The 18,066-nt window shown below is 44.5% G+C and overlaps 2 protein-coding genes across 12 annotated transcripts in view; one reads left to right on the top strand and one right to left on the bottom strand.

The window, feature by feature from the left end:
* Nucleotides 1-4,144: 4,144 nt before the first annotated feature.
* The window catches only part of SPATA6L (spermatogenesis associated 6 like), an 88,072-nt gene continuing 74,150 nt past the window's right edge, over nt 4,145-18,066 (top strand). For 9 of the 11 annotated variants that reach the window (XR_009552049.1, XM_060199791.1, XM_060199796.1 and 6 more), the window contains exons 1-2: nt 4,320-4,459; nt 13,465-13,602. Coding sequence is in view for 10 of the 11 variants with exons in the window: in XM_060199791.1 (XP_060055774.1) it covers nt 4,421-4,459; nt 13,465-13,602 (177 nt within the window). In the remaining variant the exon portion in view is untranslated. Of the gene's footprint in view, nt 4,235-4,319; nt 4,460-11,677; nt 11,826-13,464; nt 13,603-18,066 lie in introns of those variants that run through there. The other 2 variants (XM_060199790.1, XM_060199793.1) reach the window with 2 other exon arrangements.
* Nucleotides 9,804-11,628, bottom strand: PLPP6 (phospholipid phosphatase 6). Its single transcript, XM_007525731.3, has one exon. It carries the CDS (start codon nt 11,626-11,628, stop codon nt 10,744-10,746), a length of 885 nt encoding a protein of 294 aa, XP_007525793.2. The 3' UTR covers nt 9,804-10,743.

Here is an 18,066-nt window from a genome sequence, read left to right as displayed (position 1 = left end):
AGGAGCAGTGACAGGGGAGCACACAACTGGATTTAAATGTGGCTGGTCCTCTTACATTCTCACCCCCAACCTGGGTCCCCCTCCACCATCATGCAAGAATGTCTTAGCATTGGTTCTGCTGCTTTACCCTGTGAGGGTCAGTGTGGTTCCAGTACTTCCCTGTACTAATCTGGGTGATTAGTACATAACAAGCTGTGTTCTGGATACTGTAGGAACCAACTGCCTACTGTGTATGCAAAAGAATTTGGATGCAAAGAGACAGAATACTGGGGATTGGATGAAGACACATGATGTTCTTTGTTTAATTGTACTCTCCTTCACCGTACTGCATGCTTAGGGGCTTCAGTGACCTAGATGAATACCTAATTCTTGTCATCTTTCTGCATTTGCATAAGCCTCCAGTGCAAATATTAGTAATAAACACACATCATAAAAATAAACACATTTTTTTTAAACCAGAGCACTATCAGCTTATTACTAATATTTGCTCTGGCTTATGGCTGTGCAGGGGATTGGATCTGGGACTTCAGAGTCTCAAGATGAAAGTCTTTTTGCATTACCTTTATGTGGTCTCTTAAACCTTACACATTACTATTTTTATTACGATTTTTGTATTATCTTTATTTATTGGGTAGAGACAGCCAGAAATTGAGAAGTCAGAGGGTTATAGGAAAGGAGATAGAGAGACACCAGCAGCTCTGCTTCACCATTTGCAAAGCTTATCGTCTGCAGGTGGAGACCAGGGGCTCGAACTCGGATCTGTGCACATTGTAACGTGTGCTCAACCAGGTATGCCACCACCTGCCCCCCACATTACTATTTTTTGAAGATTTTTTTACCGAGACAGTATTAACCCTCTGGTTTTTTTCCCATTGGATGAAAGCAGCCACTCTTCTCTTTCATTTCTGCTGGTCAGATAAGAACACTCTAATGGTTTTTCCAGTGTAAAATAGGCTAACTAGCCACTAGTATGGAATGTATACTCAGTGAAGTATGACTCAACAATTAAAACAGACTATATTATGTCCTTTGGGAACAAATGGATAGAACTGGAGGTGATTTGCTTAGTGAAGTAAGTAAGGAAGTGAAAGACAACTACCAGGTGAGTCAAACCATTTCTAAAACCTTGGGAGAATTATAGTGGTCGTTGTTGTTGGTGGTGGTGGTGACAGAACTTTGGTAATCAGAGTGGTGTAGAAAAGGGGCTATGACATTATTCACAATAGAATATGTATGAAAGCAACCTAATGCTTGCCCAGCAACAGATGACTGGATAAAGAAGTTAATGGGACTGGGCAAGGGAGACAGCATAATGGTTATATAAAAAGATTCTCAAGCCTGAAGATGCAAAATCCCAGGGTTTTTAAATGTTATTTATTTATTTATTTTCCCTTTTGTTGCCCTTGTTGTTTTTCGTTGTTGTTATAGTTGTTATTGTTGTTGTTGATGATGTCATCATTGTTGGATAGGACAAAGAGAAATGGAGAGAGGCAGGGAAGACAGAGAGGGAGAGAGAAAGATAGATATCTGCAGACCTGCTTTACTGCTGGTGAATCGACTCCCAGGTGGGGAGCCAGGGACTTGAACCAGGATCTGTATGCTGGTCCTTGTGCTTTGGGCCACAAGCGCTTAACCCGCTGCACTACCACTCGACTCCCCAAAACCCCAGGTTTAATCATCCTTACCATGACATGTGTGAGCTGAGCAGTGCTCTTATAATAAATAAATACACGTAAAAGTTATAGGGCAACTATTGGATAGAGTAAATATTGATATTGATATTAGGATAAAGGTTGATATTAAGATAAAATGAATGTGGGGCAGGGTGGTGGCGCACGTGGTTGAGTGTGCATGTTACAGTTTGCAATGACACAGGTTTGAGTCTCTGGTCCCCACCTGCCAGGGGAAAACTTCATGAGTGGTGAAGCAGTGCTGCAGGTGTCTCTCCGTCTCTCTCCCTATCACCCCCTTCCCTCTCAATTTCTGGCTGTCTCTAACAAATAAATAAATAAAAATAAAAAAGATAAAATGAATGCAAACAGGACAAAATGGAAGGAACTGGAAGTAATAATGCTTAGTGAAGTAAGGAACTGAATGACAATGACCAGACGGTTTCACTCATATATAGAATATAGAAAATATGAAACATATGAGCTTGCTAAAATAAAATAATAAAAGTCACCAACCAGTCTTTAGGACTTGGGAAAACTGTGGTGGTTGTACTGGATGGGTTAGGGTTGGCACGAAGAACTTTGGTAGTGGAAGTGTCATGGAACTTACACATATCACTACTAAATCCCTGATAAAAAAATAAAATAGGGCAGACAAAATGCTCACTGGAATAGTGCACTGCTTTTCCATATGTGTGATCCAGGTTCAACCCTGGCACCCACAACACTGAAGGAAGTTCTCTCTCTCTGCCTTCTCTGTCTCTAAATAAACAAATAAATGGGGGCTATGACCACAGTCCACTTATAGAATAGACACTAAACATTTTATAATAGTGTTTAGTAACAGAGTTGATGAAAAAGGTAGGAGAAATGGGAAGGGGCAGGGGTAAGAAGTCACATTTTTATGCAAAAAAAGATTTTTATGTGGCCTGGGGAGATAGCATAATGGTTTTGCAAAAGACTTTCAATGCTCAAGGCTCTGAGGCCCCAGGTTTAATCCCTAGCACCACCATAAACCAAAGCTGAGCAGTGCTCTGGTATCTCTCTCATTAAGTAAATAATAGTAATAATAATAATAATAATAAATTTTCATTCAAGAGTTTCCCAGGTCCCAGGTTCAATTCTTGACACCGCCAAAAGTCAGGACTCAAATTCGTTGGTTAAAATTAAAAAAAAAAAAGAAAAAAGAAAAGGGAACTAGAGGTGCAGGGATAGATAGCATAATGATTATGCAAAAAGACTCTCATCCCTGAGGCTCCAAAGTCCCAGGTTCAATCCCCTGCACCACTATAAGCCAGAACTGATCAGTGCTCTGGTAAAAAAAAGAAAAAAAAAAAAGAAAAAAAAAGGAACTACAGGTGTGGCAGGGTGGTAAGGTGATGGTGCACTGGGCTGAGTGCACATGTTACCACGAGCAAGGACTGGGTTCAAGCCTCTGGTCCCCACCTGCAGGGGGGAAGTGAATCAGTGCTGCAGGTCTCTCTCTCTTTCTCTCTGTCTCTCCTCCTCCTGTTGATTTCTCTCTTCAATTAATTAATGGAGAGAGAGAGAGAGAGAGAGAGAGAAATGGAGAGAGAAACAGACAGATAGGGTAGTGGTGCCCGATTGGATGCACATGTTACTATGTGCAATGACTCAGGTTCTTGGACCAGGCAGGAGGGGAAGCATCAGACAGGAGGGGAAGCTTCAGGAGTGGTGAAAGAGTGGGGCAGGTGTTTCTTTCTCACTCCCTATCTCCCCCTTCCATCTCAGTTTCTCTGTCTCTATCCAATAAATAAATAAATAAATAGATTAATTAATTAATTAAAAATGAGAAGTGCCCCCTTTCATCCGTGAGACCCTGCCCATGCTTCTCCAGTGGTAGTGCAGTGGGTTAAGCGCACATGGCGCGAAGCGCAAGGACTGGTGCAAGGATCCAGGTTGGAGCCCCTGGCTCCCCACCTGCAGGGGAGTTGCTTCACGAGAGGTGAAGCAGGTCTGCAGGTGTCTATCTTTCTCTCCCCCTCTCTGTCTTCCCCTCCTCTCTCCATTTCTCTGTCCTATCCAACAATGACATCAATAACAACAATAATAATAACCGCAACAATGATAAAACAAGGGCACAAAAAGGGAAAAGAATAGCTAGCCTCCAGGAGCAGTTGATTCTTAGTGCAGGCACCGAGAGAGCCCCAGCAATTACCCTGGAGGCAAAATATATATATAGTTACTTAAAGTCAACCATTGTCTGTACCTTGGGAGAACTACTGCAGTTTCCATTTGAGGGGATAGGGACACAGAACTCTGGTGGTGGGAACGTTATGGAATTATACCCATATTATCTTTATAATTTTGTAAATAATTATTAAATCACTAAAAAAGAGAGAGCGGAACAGGAGAGGGAGAAACTAGAGACCTTACTTGGTGGCACCGACCATCTGCAGATGCAGGTGCCGAGCCTCCCGCAGCCGGGGGCGCGCACAGGGGCGCGCGGTGCTGGGCGTTCCAGAATGGAAGCTCACGGGTTTGAGCGTCCATGGCAACGCCGGCCTCTGCCTTCTGGAAGTCTGGACTCGGCCAGGGGTCGTGTGAGAGCCGTGGGGGTGGGAGGGACCTGGGCTGGGCTAGGGGGGGAGGTGGGGGCATGAAGGGGTCTGGGGGCCGGGGAAGCTGCCAGGAACGTGTGTCCTGGGGGTGGAATTTAGGAGAAGCCGTTTGGAGGCTCAGCACAAAAGGATCTTTTCACGCTGGTCCTTTCGCCCACGCAGTGAACGATGCCTCTGGAGGTGGTGGTGGAACTGCAGATCCGGGCGGTAAGAGAGTGTTCCCCGCCCCCCCCCCCCCACAACACCCCAAATCACTGTTCTCTTTTGGGTTAAGTGCTTGGGGTCCTTACCACCACCAGCTCCCCACGTAACAAAGTAACACCCTGTTACTTTGGGAACACATTGTACCTTTGCCCCAAGACTTTTTTTAAAATTTATTTTTATATTACACAAGTATATGCCAACAGAGGTTTGAATCCACACCATTCCCACCGCCCCGAGACTTTTTACTTTAATCTTCCCTGTTTATTTTATTAACATGTATATATTTAATATTTATTTAGGATAGAGGCAGAGAGAAATTGAGAGGGAAGGAGGAGCTCGAGAGGGAGAGAGAGAGACTTGCAGCACTGCTTCACCACTTGTGAAACTCCCTGCCCCCCACTGCAGGTGAGGACCAGGGGCTCAAACCTGGGGCCTCATGCACTGGCCATCACCTGGCCCCTTTAAGATTTTTTTATAGTGATTTAATATTGGCTTACAAAATTATAAGATAACGGGTGGGGGTCTACAATTCCACTGTTCCCACCACCATAGCTCCGTTATGAACCATAGTTCCCCCATTATCTTCACTGGGAACTGCAGTAGTTCTCCCAAGATTACAGATATGAGGTGACTATTATGAAACTACCTTTTTGCCCATTTTTCTATAGTCCTGCCTTCTCTTCCTAAATCACACACATTATTATTATTATTATTGCCTCCAGGGTTATTGCTGGGGCTCAGTGCCTACACTACGAATCGCTGCTCCTGGAGGCCATTTTTACCCCCTTTCTGTTGTTCTTGTTTATCGTTGTTATTATGTCGTCATTGTTGGATAGGACAGAGAGAAATCGAGAGAGGAGGGGGAGAGAAAGGGGGAGAAACAGGGGGAGAGACAGACACCTGCTGACCTGCTTCACCGCTTGTGAAATAACCTCCCTGCAGGTGGGGAGCCGGGGGCTCGAACTGGGATCCTTATGCTGGTCCTTGGGCTTTGCGCTATGTGTGCTTAACCTACTGCGCTACCGCTGACCCCAGTCACATACCTATTATTACTTCCAAATGTCTTTCCTATTTTTTCCCTCTTTTTCTTCTCTCTCTGAGTCCTGATGAAATTGGATTTTAGAGTCTTTTAAGTTAATCTTCCCCTAATATTTCTTCTCCTCTGGGAGTGTAGACCAAAATTTTTTTAGAGGTGCAGAAGGGGTGGGAGTTCTGTAATTGCTTCTCCGTTGGACATGGGCATTGGCAGGTTGATGCATACCCACAGCCTGTTTCTATTTTTCCCAAGTGGGCCAGGGCTCTGGAGAGGTGGGGTTCCAGGACACATTGGTGAGAGGTCATCTGCCCAGGGAGGTCAGGATGGAATTATACTAGAATCTGCAACTTGGTGTCTGAGATTTATTTTTATTTATTTGTTTTTATAACTTTAGTCTTTTAAAAAACATTTATTTTCCCTTTTGTTGCCCTTGTAGTTTTTTATTATTGTTGTTGTAGTTATTATTGTTGTTATTAATGTTGTCATTGTTGGATAGGACAGAGAGAAATGGAGAGAGGAAGGGAAGACAGAGAGGGGGAAAGAAAGACACTTGCAGACCTGCTTCACTGCCTGTGAAGCGACTCCCCTGCAGGTAGGGAGCCGGGGGCTCGAACCGGGATCCTTATGTGGGTCTCTTTGCGATCGTGCCATGTTCACTATGCTACGACCCGACCTCCTGATATTTATTTGTAATGATAGAGGAGGGGGAGAGAGAGATATCTGCAGCACTACGCCATCCCTTGTGAAGCTTCCCTCCTGCAGGTGGTGACTGTGAGCTTGAACCCACTTCCATGACTTCTTAATCTTTTATTTAACAAATATTTTTATTTACTACTGGATAGAGACAGAGAAATTGAGAGGGGTGGGGGAGATAGAGAAAGGGAAAGAGAGACCTGTAGCCCTGCTTTACCATTTATGAAATTTTCCCCTTTGCAGATGGGGATCAGGGGCTTCAACCTGGGTCCTTGAGCACTGTAATATATGCACTTAAATTAAGCAGGTGCACCACTGTCTGACCCCCTTCTTAACCTTTTAATTCAGGTTAACCTCTTTCAACTCTTGTTCTCCTAAAACTAACTTGCTGCTTAGCTTTATCTCCCCCCCCCCCATTTGTTGTTTTGTTATTATAACCCACTATTCAGTTCAAGGAGGATTCCTTTTCCTGTTTAAGAAAAAACTATTTGTGAAAGGATTTAAAAACCTCCTCGTTGGAAGGGTGGGGGACAGATGATGGTTCACCTGGTTAAGCGCACACACTATAGTGTGCAAGGACATAGGTTCAAGCTCCTGGTCTCCACCTACAGGGAGAAAGCTTATTAGTGGTAAAGCAGGGCTGCAGGTGTCTCTCTGTCTATGTCCCCTTTTCTTCTAAATTTTTGTCTCTCCAATAAACAACAACAACAACAACAAAATCCAACAACAAACCAACAAAAAACCCACCCCTTTGGTTGGATAACTGGTGAAGAACTGGATGTTACAAAGTCCCATCACTTTCTGATAATGTGTCTCTTCTGTGAACCAATTACAAACCATTTCCTTTAGCAGTGGCTCTAATTTTGTAATTACCACTTCCAGAACGGAAACGAATTCATCAACTATATTGTGAGTTCCTGTCAAATCCTACTTAAGTGGGGGTGACTACTGTGGCAGAGTGACTGTTATTTCAGTTTGTGGGGATGTTTATTCAACTTGAATTTTCCAATTCTTCCATCTGCAATTACTGTGAGACTCATACAGCTTTGCCTCCAGCTCTGGGGTTTCTCTACTGGACAGGATTACAAACATAAAGCCAATAGGTGCAGCTACAGAAATCCACCTGGCCTCCATTCAAACAAGAAATGCTGTGGTTTTATCATACATGCAGTTCTGAAACAAAGATGATCAGAACTTCCTGAATGTATCACATTTAGCTTACAGCAAATAGGACCAGACTAAATTGTGCTATTACCCACTGTCAGAAGAAGCAGCTCATAATTGTGTAAAGGTATTCATGAGAAGCTGAGTGTTCTATTGGTTAGCATTATGCCATTAAAAATATTTATTTATTTTAAAAAGGAGACATTAACAAAACTATAGGACAAGAGGGGTACACAATTCCACACAATTTCCACCACCAGGTCTCCATATCCCCTCTCCTCCCCTGATAGCTTTCCTATTCTTTATCCCTCTGGGAATATGGACCCAAGGTCATTGTGGGATGCAGAAGGTGGAAGGTCTGGCTTCTGTAATTGCTTCCCCACTGAACATGAAAAAAATATTTTTATTTTTTAATTTTTTTTTTTACTAGAGCACTGTTCAAGCTTTGGGTTATGGTGGTGCTGGGGATTGAATATGGGACCTCAGGCATTAGTCTCAGGCATGAAAATCTTTTGCATAACTATTACACTATCTCCCCAGTCCCTATTTATTTCATTTTAGATAGGAAGCTTGAGAGAAAGAATGAACTAGAGCACCACTCTGGTATGTTTGATGCCAGGGCTCAAACCAGGTGCCTTAGGCATGAAAGCCCTACGCTCTACTAGTTATCTCTATGACCACAATTATATTTTGATTTTTTTGAAGATATGTATATAGATGTGTATACACATACAATTGGAGAGAAGGGAGAGAGGGAAGACTAGACTAGAGCATCACTCTGGCACATGCACAGACCTTGGGACCTCGTGCTTGCAAATTCAGTATCACCTCCCAGGCCACTTTATTTTTATTTATTTATTTATTTATTTGCCTCCAAGGTTATCACTGGGGCTTGGTGCCTGCACTATGAATCCACTGCTCCTGGAGGCCATTTTTCCATTTTGTTGCCCATTATTGTCATTATTGCTGTCGTTGGATAGGACAGAGAGAAATCAAGAGAGGAGGGGAAGACAGAGACGGGGCGAGAAAGATAGACACCTGCAGACTTGCTTCACTGCTTGTGGAGTGACCAATCCCCCTACAGGTGGGGAGGCAGGGGACCGAACTGGTGGTCCTTGCGCTTTGCGCCATGTGCACTTAAACCGCTGTGCTACCACCTGACCCCTGTTTATATTTAATTTTTAAAGGCATGCCTCAGTGAATAATTAACTGAATACTTAGGATATGCCAAAAACATGTGGTGAACTGTGCTTTAAAAGTCAGCAAATTCGGGCCTCAGCAACTGAACTAGGGAATTCCAGAAGTGTAAACTAAAACAAAAGGTGAGCTTGATTTTTGAACCACCAGTACTCAGACCTGCAGGTACCACGTAAAGTAATATTGCTTCCTAATATCTGGCCTGAATGTGGTCGAGATTTTGAGGATATCTTTAAAGTTCAACAAATTAAGAACCATTTAGAGCTTCATAGCTTGGGGGACTCAGCAAGTGACAAGTAGCCTGGGCAGATGTTGTGGGAAAGTTCCACTGAATGAGAGCTACCATGTCATAAGCCTTTTCTATATTCCTCTCTGTACCTCTGTAGGACAGATCAAAAGTCCTAATCTTACTTATAAATGTCAATTATTGCTCATTAAGATGTTTGTAGCCAGTAAGCTCACAGGCAATTAAGGTTTCTGATATACACATAGAGAGTATTTAAAGCACATTTCTTCTTCAATCTTTCCTGGCCAAAGAACTTGAGCATTGTCCACCCTGCATCTGATGGTCTTTGGCCTTTTGATTTGGGGTGGGCAACATGATAAATAGTAGGTCAATGGAAAGGGACATTGAGTTAGTTAGACCTTGTGACTGCTAGGGCAGCAGCTCCCCCTGATGAATTTCCAGTTAAATAATGTTAACCTCAAGTGTGCTGTGTAGATGGGAAATACAATTCCAAGTGAAAAGCTAGAGTAGAGCTGGAGAATAGCATAATGGTTGGGAGTTGGGCTGTAGCGCAGCGGGTTAAGCGCAGGTGGCGCAAAGCACAAGGACCGGCATAAGGATCCCGGTTCGAACCCCGGCTCCCCACCTGCAGGGGAGTCGCTTCACAGGCAGTGAAGCAGGTCTGCAGGTGTCTATCTATCTCTCCCCCTCTCTGTCTTCCCCTCCTCTCTCCATTTCTCTCAGTCCTATCCAACAATGACAACAACAATAATAACTACAACAATAAAACAACAAGGGCAACAAAAGGGAATAAATAAATAAAATAAATATTTTTTAAAAAAAGAATAGCATAATGGTTATGCAAAATGACTTTCATGCCTGAGGCATTCAAGGTCCCACATTCAATCCCCAGCACCATTAGTCAGAGCTGTGCAGTGGTCGGGCTAAAAGAAAAAAGTTCTAGTATACAGGACTATCCTTGTTGTATTTAAGAGACAGCTCACACTCTGGCACTACAACAAATCAAGTTATTTTCCATTTTTATTACCTCAATAGAGGAGCATTATTTATCCAGTACAGATGATTACCAGCAGGGCCCAAACTCTTTCGATACTGGCATATATAATATAGTCAGTTCAAGCTCCTCAAACTCCCCATTTCTCTGATTTTTCTTCCCGCAATTTAGTTTTTCCTTCCCATCATACCATGCTGTGAGTTACCAATAAATTAGATAGACATGAGGCTTTACATAGTCCCATCCTCCCCCTTTTATTGGAACTGTAGCTAGGCCCACTTTGAAGTGTTTTCTTCTTCAAGTGCTTTTCTAACTGCTGAAAGACTGCATTAGAGAGGAGTGGGGACTGTCTAAAGATGTTTTGAGGAGGTGCAGGGGAAGGAAAGAAAGACAGGTGCTATAATCTATCTTCTCACTAGCCAGTCTGCCAAGCTGAAAGAGACAATGGGGGGGGGGCGGAGAGAAAAAAGGCTTGCCAATACAATCAGAATTAAGAAAAAAAAAAAAAAAAACTCCCCAAAGGGAGTACATTAGGGGGAAGAAGCTCTGTTTTAGATACGGTTTAAGATCTACTTCAGGAAGCGCACTAGGATGTGGCTCATCTGTGCATAAATTCATAGGATAACTATTTCTTTTTCAAAGTTCTGTTTACAAGTCATAGGTTGACTTGTAAGATTACTCTAAAATACAAAATTTACTGTTGTCATTTTAAGAGACAGCCACATCATTGTCACCATGGTGCAGTTCCTTTGCAGTTTTCTGGGCTATAAGGAGCTGTTGAATTGATATGTAATAGACTTTTTTTTCGTCATATGCTTGTGGTCAGTCCATGCTCCAGCCAAGCCACCCAGCAAGATGGTAGCTAAAGATACCAGTGATGTCTTCAGAGGGGCCAGCCAGCAGGCTGCTGGTTTATTTCGACAGCATTGCCCTGTGCAGGAAGGAGCGAGGCAGTGTCACTGTTGGTTCCACAGGACAAAGAGGATCGGGGCGTTGTGTGGCGTGAGCCAGCAGTAGTCCACGATGCTGTACTGCATATAGCCCAGAAGGAAGCCAAAAGCCACATCGGTGACATTGTGCCGCCCCAGCATGACCCTGGAGAGGCCCAGGACGAGGGCCCACAGCACCACCAGCACCCTCAGGGGGATGGCCAGCACCAGGTGCTTGAGAATGAACCTGGAGGCCAGGGCGGCGCGCGTGGCGTGGCCGGAGGGGAAGGAGTACCTGTCCACCGACACTGCGAAGAACATGTCCATCTGGTTGTGGGCGGGCCGGCGCCTGCGGACCAGCCCCTTGATCAGGGCCACCAACAGCAGGTCGAGCAGCAGCGCGAAGAGCAAGTTCATGAGCACCTCGCGGCCGGCCCAGCTGTCGCTGCGGGCCAGGCCGTAGAGGGCGCCCAGCAGCCACGGGATGCCGTGGCCCGAGACCTCCAGCAGCTTCATAAGCGGCCTCGCGCTGCCCCACGGCGAGCCCTCGCCCGCGCACACGCCCAGCTTCTTAGACAGCCACAGGTCGATGGCCAGCAGCGAGCGCAGGGCGATGGCCGCGAAGGACGGGTTCAGGTCCAGGCGGGCCTCTTCAGGCGGCGGGGCCGGGGGCGCCTGCGAGCAAGGGCCCGCGCCGGCCAGCGGGAAGGAGCCGCGCCGGGGCACCGGGCTGTCAGAGGCGCGGAGCCGGGCGCTGGGGCCGTCGACGCCGGGCGCGCGGCTTCCGAGCAGCGCCTGGAACTCGAACCTGCCGCCGCCGCCGCCGTGGGCCGGGCTGCCCGGGCTGCTGCCGCCGCCCCCGGCCGAGGCGCACAGCGGCCGGCCCTCCAGGTTCCGGCGGGGGCTCGGCATCGCTGCGGGCGGCCCGGACCCCGCTCCCGGCCGGCCTGCCAGCGGAGACTCGTCCGGCCCCGCCGCCTCTTCCGCTTCCGTATGGCCATCCTCAGGGGCGGGGAGAGCGGCAGCCGGGATGATTGTGACACCTGGCGGACACGCTCGGGGAAGCCGCCCTTTCTTTTTGGGGGGACAGTAAGCGGGTTATGCTAGAGGTGATGTTTTTGCAGAACAGATGGGGTTTACGTCTTTTAATCTTCCCTTAATTGCATACCTGTGTTTGGGTGACCTTTGTCTTCTTTGGTGGGGATTTAGGAGAAATTGAGAGCCTTTTAAAAAGCAGAGCGAAAAAGGGGATGCGATGCGGCACTCTGGTGTGTGGAATTGTTTATTTTATTTTATTATTTATTTATTTATTCCCTTTTGTTGCCCTTGTTGTTTTATTGTTGTAGTTATTATTGTTGTTGTCGTTGTTGGATAGGACAGAGAGAAATGGAGAGAGGAGGGAAAGACAGAGAGGAGGAGAGAAAGATAGACACCTGCAGACCTGCTTCACCGCCTGTGAAGCGACTCCCCTGCAGGTGGGGAGCCGGGGTTCGAACCGGGATCCTTATGCCGGTCCTTGTGCTTTGCGCCACCTGTGCTTAACCCGCTGCGCTACAGCCCGACTCCCTGGTGTGTGGAATTGTACCCTTCTTGTTCAATGAACTTGTTGATCATAATTAAATCAGTAAATAATAATAATAATAAAGCAGAGTGAAGTGGGGGAGACAGCATAGTGGTTCTGCAAGAGACTCATCCCTGGGGCTCTGAGATCTCAGGTTCAATCCTGGGGTCATCGTAAACCCGACCTGAGCTGTGCTCTGGTAGAATAAAATTTCAGAGTGGAGGAGATACCATTATGAGAGCAAAAGGAGAGAATCACTCTGGCACATGCAATGCCAGGGATGAAACTCAGAACCTCATGCTTGAGAATCTAAGGCTTTAACTGAAGAGCCACTTCCCAGGCCATGGACAAAGCTTCTCATGTCTGGAATTCAGGTCCTAGGGTCAGTCCTGTGCATCTTCATAAGCCAGAGCTGAATAGTACTCTAGTTTTTAAAAAATGATGATTAAGGGAGTCGGGCTGTAGCGCAGCGGGTTAAGCGCAGGTGGCGCAAAGCACAAGGACCGGCATAAGGATCCCGGTTCGAACCCCGGCTCCCCACCTGCAGGGGAGTCGCTTCACAGGCGGTGAAGCAGGTCTGCAGGTGTCTATCTTTCTCTCCTCCTCTCTGTCTTCCCCTCCTCTCTCCATTTCTCTCTGTCCTATCCAACAACGACAACAACAATAATAACTACAACAATAAAACAACAAGGGCAACAAAAGGGAATAAATAAATAAAATAAATATAAAAAAATTTTTAAAAATGATGATTAAAAAAAAAGGGAAGCAAATGGGAAGTGGTGGGATTAATGGGATTAAGTCTTAGACCTGCAAACATTAAGTCCTGCCTGAATTCAGTCGCCAGCATTGAATATGCCAGAGGGATGGTTTAGTTCTCCTTCCCTTTCCTTCTCCTCTCCTCTTTCTCCCCTAAATAAATCTTAAAAAAAAAGGTGTATTGCACTAACATAAAGGACTCTGGGGTTGGGGAGGGGCTTTCAGGTTCTGGTGCATGCAGACTGTGGAGGGGAGGGCCTGGGGGAAGGAGGTTAGAGTGTTCTGCAGAAAACTGAAAATTTTTGCATATGTACCAACAACCGTATTTACTGGTGACTGTAAACCATTAATTCCCCAATAAAACAACAACAAAAAAGCAAAGCAAAGCAAACCAAACCAAACCATGTTCTCTCTCTCCCTTTGTTTTCTAGATTTCTTGCCCAGGGGTGTTCCTTCCTGCCAAACAAGATGTATACCTGGGGGTCTACCTCCTCAATCAGTACCTGGAGACCATCTGCTTCCCCCCAGTGTTCCCCATCATGATTCAGCAGAGCACGAGGTTTGAGAAGGTGATCTGGACTCTCTTGCCTTGCTAACTAGAAACATTTAAATTCCTCATCTAAAGACCACCCAGTGATTCTGAAGAAGGAATCTAGTTCTTATAAAGTGATTTTTTTTTTCCCCTCCAGGGTTATTGCTGGGCTCGGTGCCTGCACCATGAATCCACCCCTCCTGAAGGCCATTTTTTTCCCCTTTTGTTGCCCTTGTTGTTATAGCCTCATTGTGGTTATTATTATTACCATTGTTGACGTTGTTCGTTGTTGGATAGGACAGAGAGAAATGGAGAGAGGAGGGGAAGACAGAGGGGGAGAGAAAGACACCTGCAGACCTGCTTCACCGCCTGTGAAGTGACTCCCCTGCAGGTGGGGAGCTGGGGGCTTGAACTGGGATCCTTAGGCCAGTCCTTGTGCTTTGCGCCACCGCCCGACCCCCATAAATTGATTTTATAAAATTCTTTTGAATAACAAATCATGGTAGAGAGGTACCTTAAAAAAAGCATGCTCTTAAAAGAGCAAAAGCATGATTGTGGAAGACAACTTTAGCATCCCAGGTCTGAGCCAAGTTCTGTCAACCTAGTGCTAAATACTCTGGTTGATGTTTTTCTATTCTGGGAATTCCCATGATACTTTCTAACTGGAGCAGAGAGAACTTTTTTCCTTAATGTTCTTGGAGGTGATAAAGTTGCATAAAATTTACCACAGGGATTATCAGACATGCAAATCTAGTGCCCTATACTGTGCTATTTTCCTTGCCCTTGCTGCACAGACTTTTTTAGACTCAGAAAAATAATGAAAAGTTGTAGCCATACTAGTTAAATTCAGTCTCTGGGATCCTGTTGCAAAACAAGAAGGCTGCTAGAATTTCCTTAAGTTATACTAAGCTGATGTAACTTCAGTGGCAGTAGATTCCATTCTAATGAATATGATTATATCAATGCATTTATTTTGCCACTTGGGTTATTGCTGGGACTCTGCCTGCAACGACTCCACAGCTCCCAATGGTGGTTTTATTATTATTTTTCTCTTTCTTTCGTTTTTGATAGTTACAGAACTAGAGAGTGAGGAGAGAGTCAGAGACAGAGAGATACTACCACTGCTCCATCCCTTGTGAATCCCACTCTTCCCCACCCCACAGGTGGGGACCAGAGGTTTGAACTCAGGTCTCTGTGCATGCTAGCATACATGCTGTTTTGTGTGTACCATTGCCTGCCCTCTCCATGATATAAATACCCAAAATATTACAGCATTCTTCCCACATTAGAATCATGGCTTCATGACTGGCAATTCTTTGATGTTTCTATTTAGGAAGTTAGAGATGGGATATATATATATTTTATTATTATTTTTTTTTCTCAGAGCACTGTTCAGCTCTGGCTTATAGTGGTGTAGGAAATTGAACCTGGGGGCCTCAGGCATGAAAGTTTCTTATCATAACCATTATGCTATCTACCCACACTATTTAAAAATATTAATAGTGATTTATTTCATTTCATGAGAGAGAAGTAAATTGGGGTGGAGAAGGCAGGGAGAGCAGCCAGAGCAGCACTGAGGCATATGCAGTGCTAGAGATTGAACCCAGGGCCTCATACTAGTGTGTCCAGAACTCTACCACTGTGTCAACTCCCAGGCTTCAGGACTTTGCTTTTAACTTTGGTAGGTTTAATGATTTTTGCCCCAGACAATATCACTCCAGGGTAGGATTATACCCTGCATGGTGATACCCAGAAAACACCTGTCTTTTTGACCTGAGAATGGGAGCTGGTCTTCTGTGTAATATTTTATAGGTCAGAGCTTGTTGATTATTATAGTATAACAAGTGGACTGGATAAGAGAGGAGAGGAATAAGTGGACATTTCCTTGGGACATACACTCAAAAAATCCCATCTTGGGTTCATACAGAGGGATAAAGAATGGGAAAGCTGGCTGGCTGGTGGTGCACCTGGTTGAGTGCACGTATTACAATGCAAAAGGACCCAGGTTCCCTGGTTCCCACCTGCAGGGGGAAAACGTTGCAAGTGGTGAAGCAGGGCTGCAAGTGTCTCTCTGTCTCTCTTCCTCTCTAATTACCCCCTTCCCTCTTGATTTCTGGGTGTCTCTATCCAATAAATAAAGATAATAAAAAATTTTAAAAAATAGGAAAGCTTCCAATGGACGAGATGGTATACAAAACTCTGGTAGTGAGAATTGTGTGGAACTATACCCCTCTTATCCTATGGTCTTGTCAATATTTCCATTTTATATATTAAAAAAAAGAAGAGAAAAAAACCTATTTCTACTACTTGGATATTGGGAGTGCTAATAGGTGGTAAGAATTCATTGTATGGCTGTCAGAAAAGTCACAATGTATTTTCCATAGTTTTCTATGCAAAAATGTGTCATGACTTTTCTGACAGCTCAATATTCACCACCCCAATTTCCAATTGAGTTTTTATCTATTTTAATCTCCTTTTATGAAGGCTTAAACCATCTTTTTGAAATATTTTATTTATTTGATCTTAATGAGAGAGATACAGAGAAAAAGATGCAGAGAGACCAGACCAATACTCAGCTCTGGCTTATGGTGGTGCTGGGGATTTAATCAGTGAACTCAGAACCTCAAGCATGAGTCTTTTGTAGAACCTTTATACTGTATTCCTCAGCCCCTAAACCATTATTATTTTTTTGCTGTTTTTTAAAGTATTTATTTATTTATTTCCTTTTGTAGCCCTTGTTTTATTGTTGTAGTTATTGTTGTTGTTGGATAGAACAGAGAGAAATGGAGAGAGGAGGGGAAGACAGAGAGGGGGAGAGAAAGATAGACACCTACAGACCTGCTTGACCACCTGTGAAGTGACTCCCTGCAGGTGGGGAGCCAGGGACTCTAACTGGGATCCTTAATCCAGCCCTTGCACTTTGCGCCACGTGTGCTTTTCTGCTGTGCTACTGCCCGACTCTCCCTAAACCATTCTTTTTTTTTTTTTAAAGTTTATTTATTTATTTTCCCTTTTGTTGCCCTTGTTGTTTTTTATTGTTGTTGTAATTGATGTCGTCATTGTTAGATAGGACAGAGAGAAATGGAGAGAGGAGGGGAAGACAGAGAGGGGGAGAGAAAGATAGACACCTGCAGACCTGCTTCATCACCTGTGGAGCGACTCCCTACAGGTGGGAAGCCAGGGACTCGAACTGGAATCCTAAGGCCAGTCCTTGTGCTTCGTGCCACATGCGCTTAACCCACTGCGTTATTGCCCGACTCCGCTAAACCATTCTTTTATGAGAAATCCAGCAATGCAAAATCATCGAAAAATTTTGCCGTTGCTGCTCCTGGCAAAACTGCACTAGTGAAACATAGCATAGAACATTTTTCAAAATGTAGTGAAGTGAATGACTCATTTTAAAATTTGAAAAATAGTCCAAAATATAGTCCAGTGGGAAACTTATGCTACTCCTGTGTTAGGTCCAAACACCAAAAGAATAAAAAGGTGGGAGTCAGGCGGTAGCACAGAAGGTTAAGCACCGGTGACATAAGGATCCCGGTTTGAGCCCCCCGCTCTCCATCTGCAGGGGTGTGCTTCACAGGCAGCAAAGCAGGTCTGCAGGTGTCTATCTTTCTCTCCCACTCTTTCTTCCCCTCTCTCCATTTTTCTCAGTCCTATCCAACAATGACAACAACAATAACTACAATAACAAAACAACAAAGGCAACAAAAGGGAATAAATAAATAAACATTAAAAAAAAAGAAAAATCTTAAAAAAAAAGGTGCTGAAATGTCCTGGGACTTGGTGCCGTTGGCCTCTCAAGCATGAGGTCTAGAGTTTGATCCCTGGCATCACCTCCTTACTCGGACATTAGTAAACAAATACATCTTCTTAGTATTTCTTTTACTCTTCTGTTTCTTAAAAAAGAAAGTTGGAGAAAAGAAAAAAGAAATGACTCTCTTACATAAACTGTGTTTATATTCCAATTTTCTTCAAGTTGCCTCTGGCTTTTTAAAAAATATTTATTTTATTTATTTATTCCCTTTGTTGCCCTTGTTGTTTTATTCTTGTAGTTATTATTGTTGTTGTCGTTGTTGGATAGGACAGAGAGAAATGGAGAGAGGAGGGGAAGACAGAGAGGGGGAGAGATAGATAGACACCTGCAGACCTGCTTCACTGCCTGTGAAGCGACTCCCCTGCAGGTGGGGAGCCGGGGCTCGAATCAGGATCCTCATGCCGGTCCTTGTGCTTTGCGCCACCTGCGCTTAACCCTCTGCTCTACAGCCCGACTCCCTCTGGCTTTTTTTTTTTTTAATATCTGTTTTATTCTTTAGCTGCAAATACTTAGAGCATTTTCTTCTCCTTAGACCTGTAGTGCAATCCACTATGCCACCACCTCCTGGACCACGGAGACCTTTGTATTAGGAGCAGACTTCTGTAAATACTTAAATATCACTGGGTGGGGATAGTTAGCATAATGGTTATGCAAAGAGTTTTTTTTTATTTTTTAAAATATTTA

This window comes from Erinaceus europaeus, chromosome 10, assembly GCF_950295315.1.
Source record: "Erinaceus europaeus chromosome 10, mEriEur2.1, whole genome shotgun sequence".
In the NCBI taxonomy this organism is placed as follows: domain Eukaryota; kingdom Metazoa; phylum Chordata; class Mammalia; order Eulipotyphla; family Erinaceidae; genus Erinaceus; species Erinaceus europaeus.
Note: the sequence above shows the minus strand (reverse complement) of the source record. Positions and strands in the feature narration are given on the sequence as shown.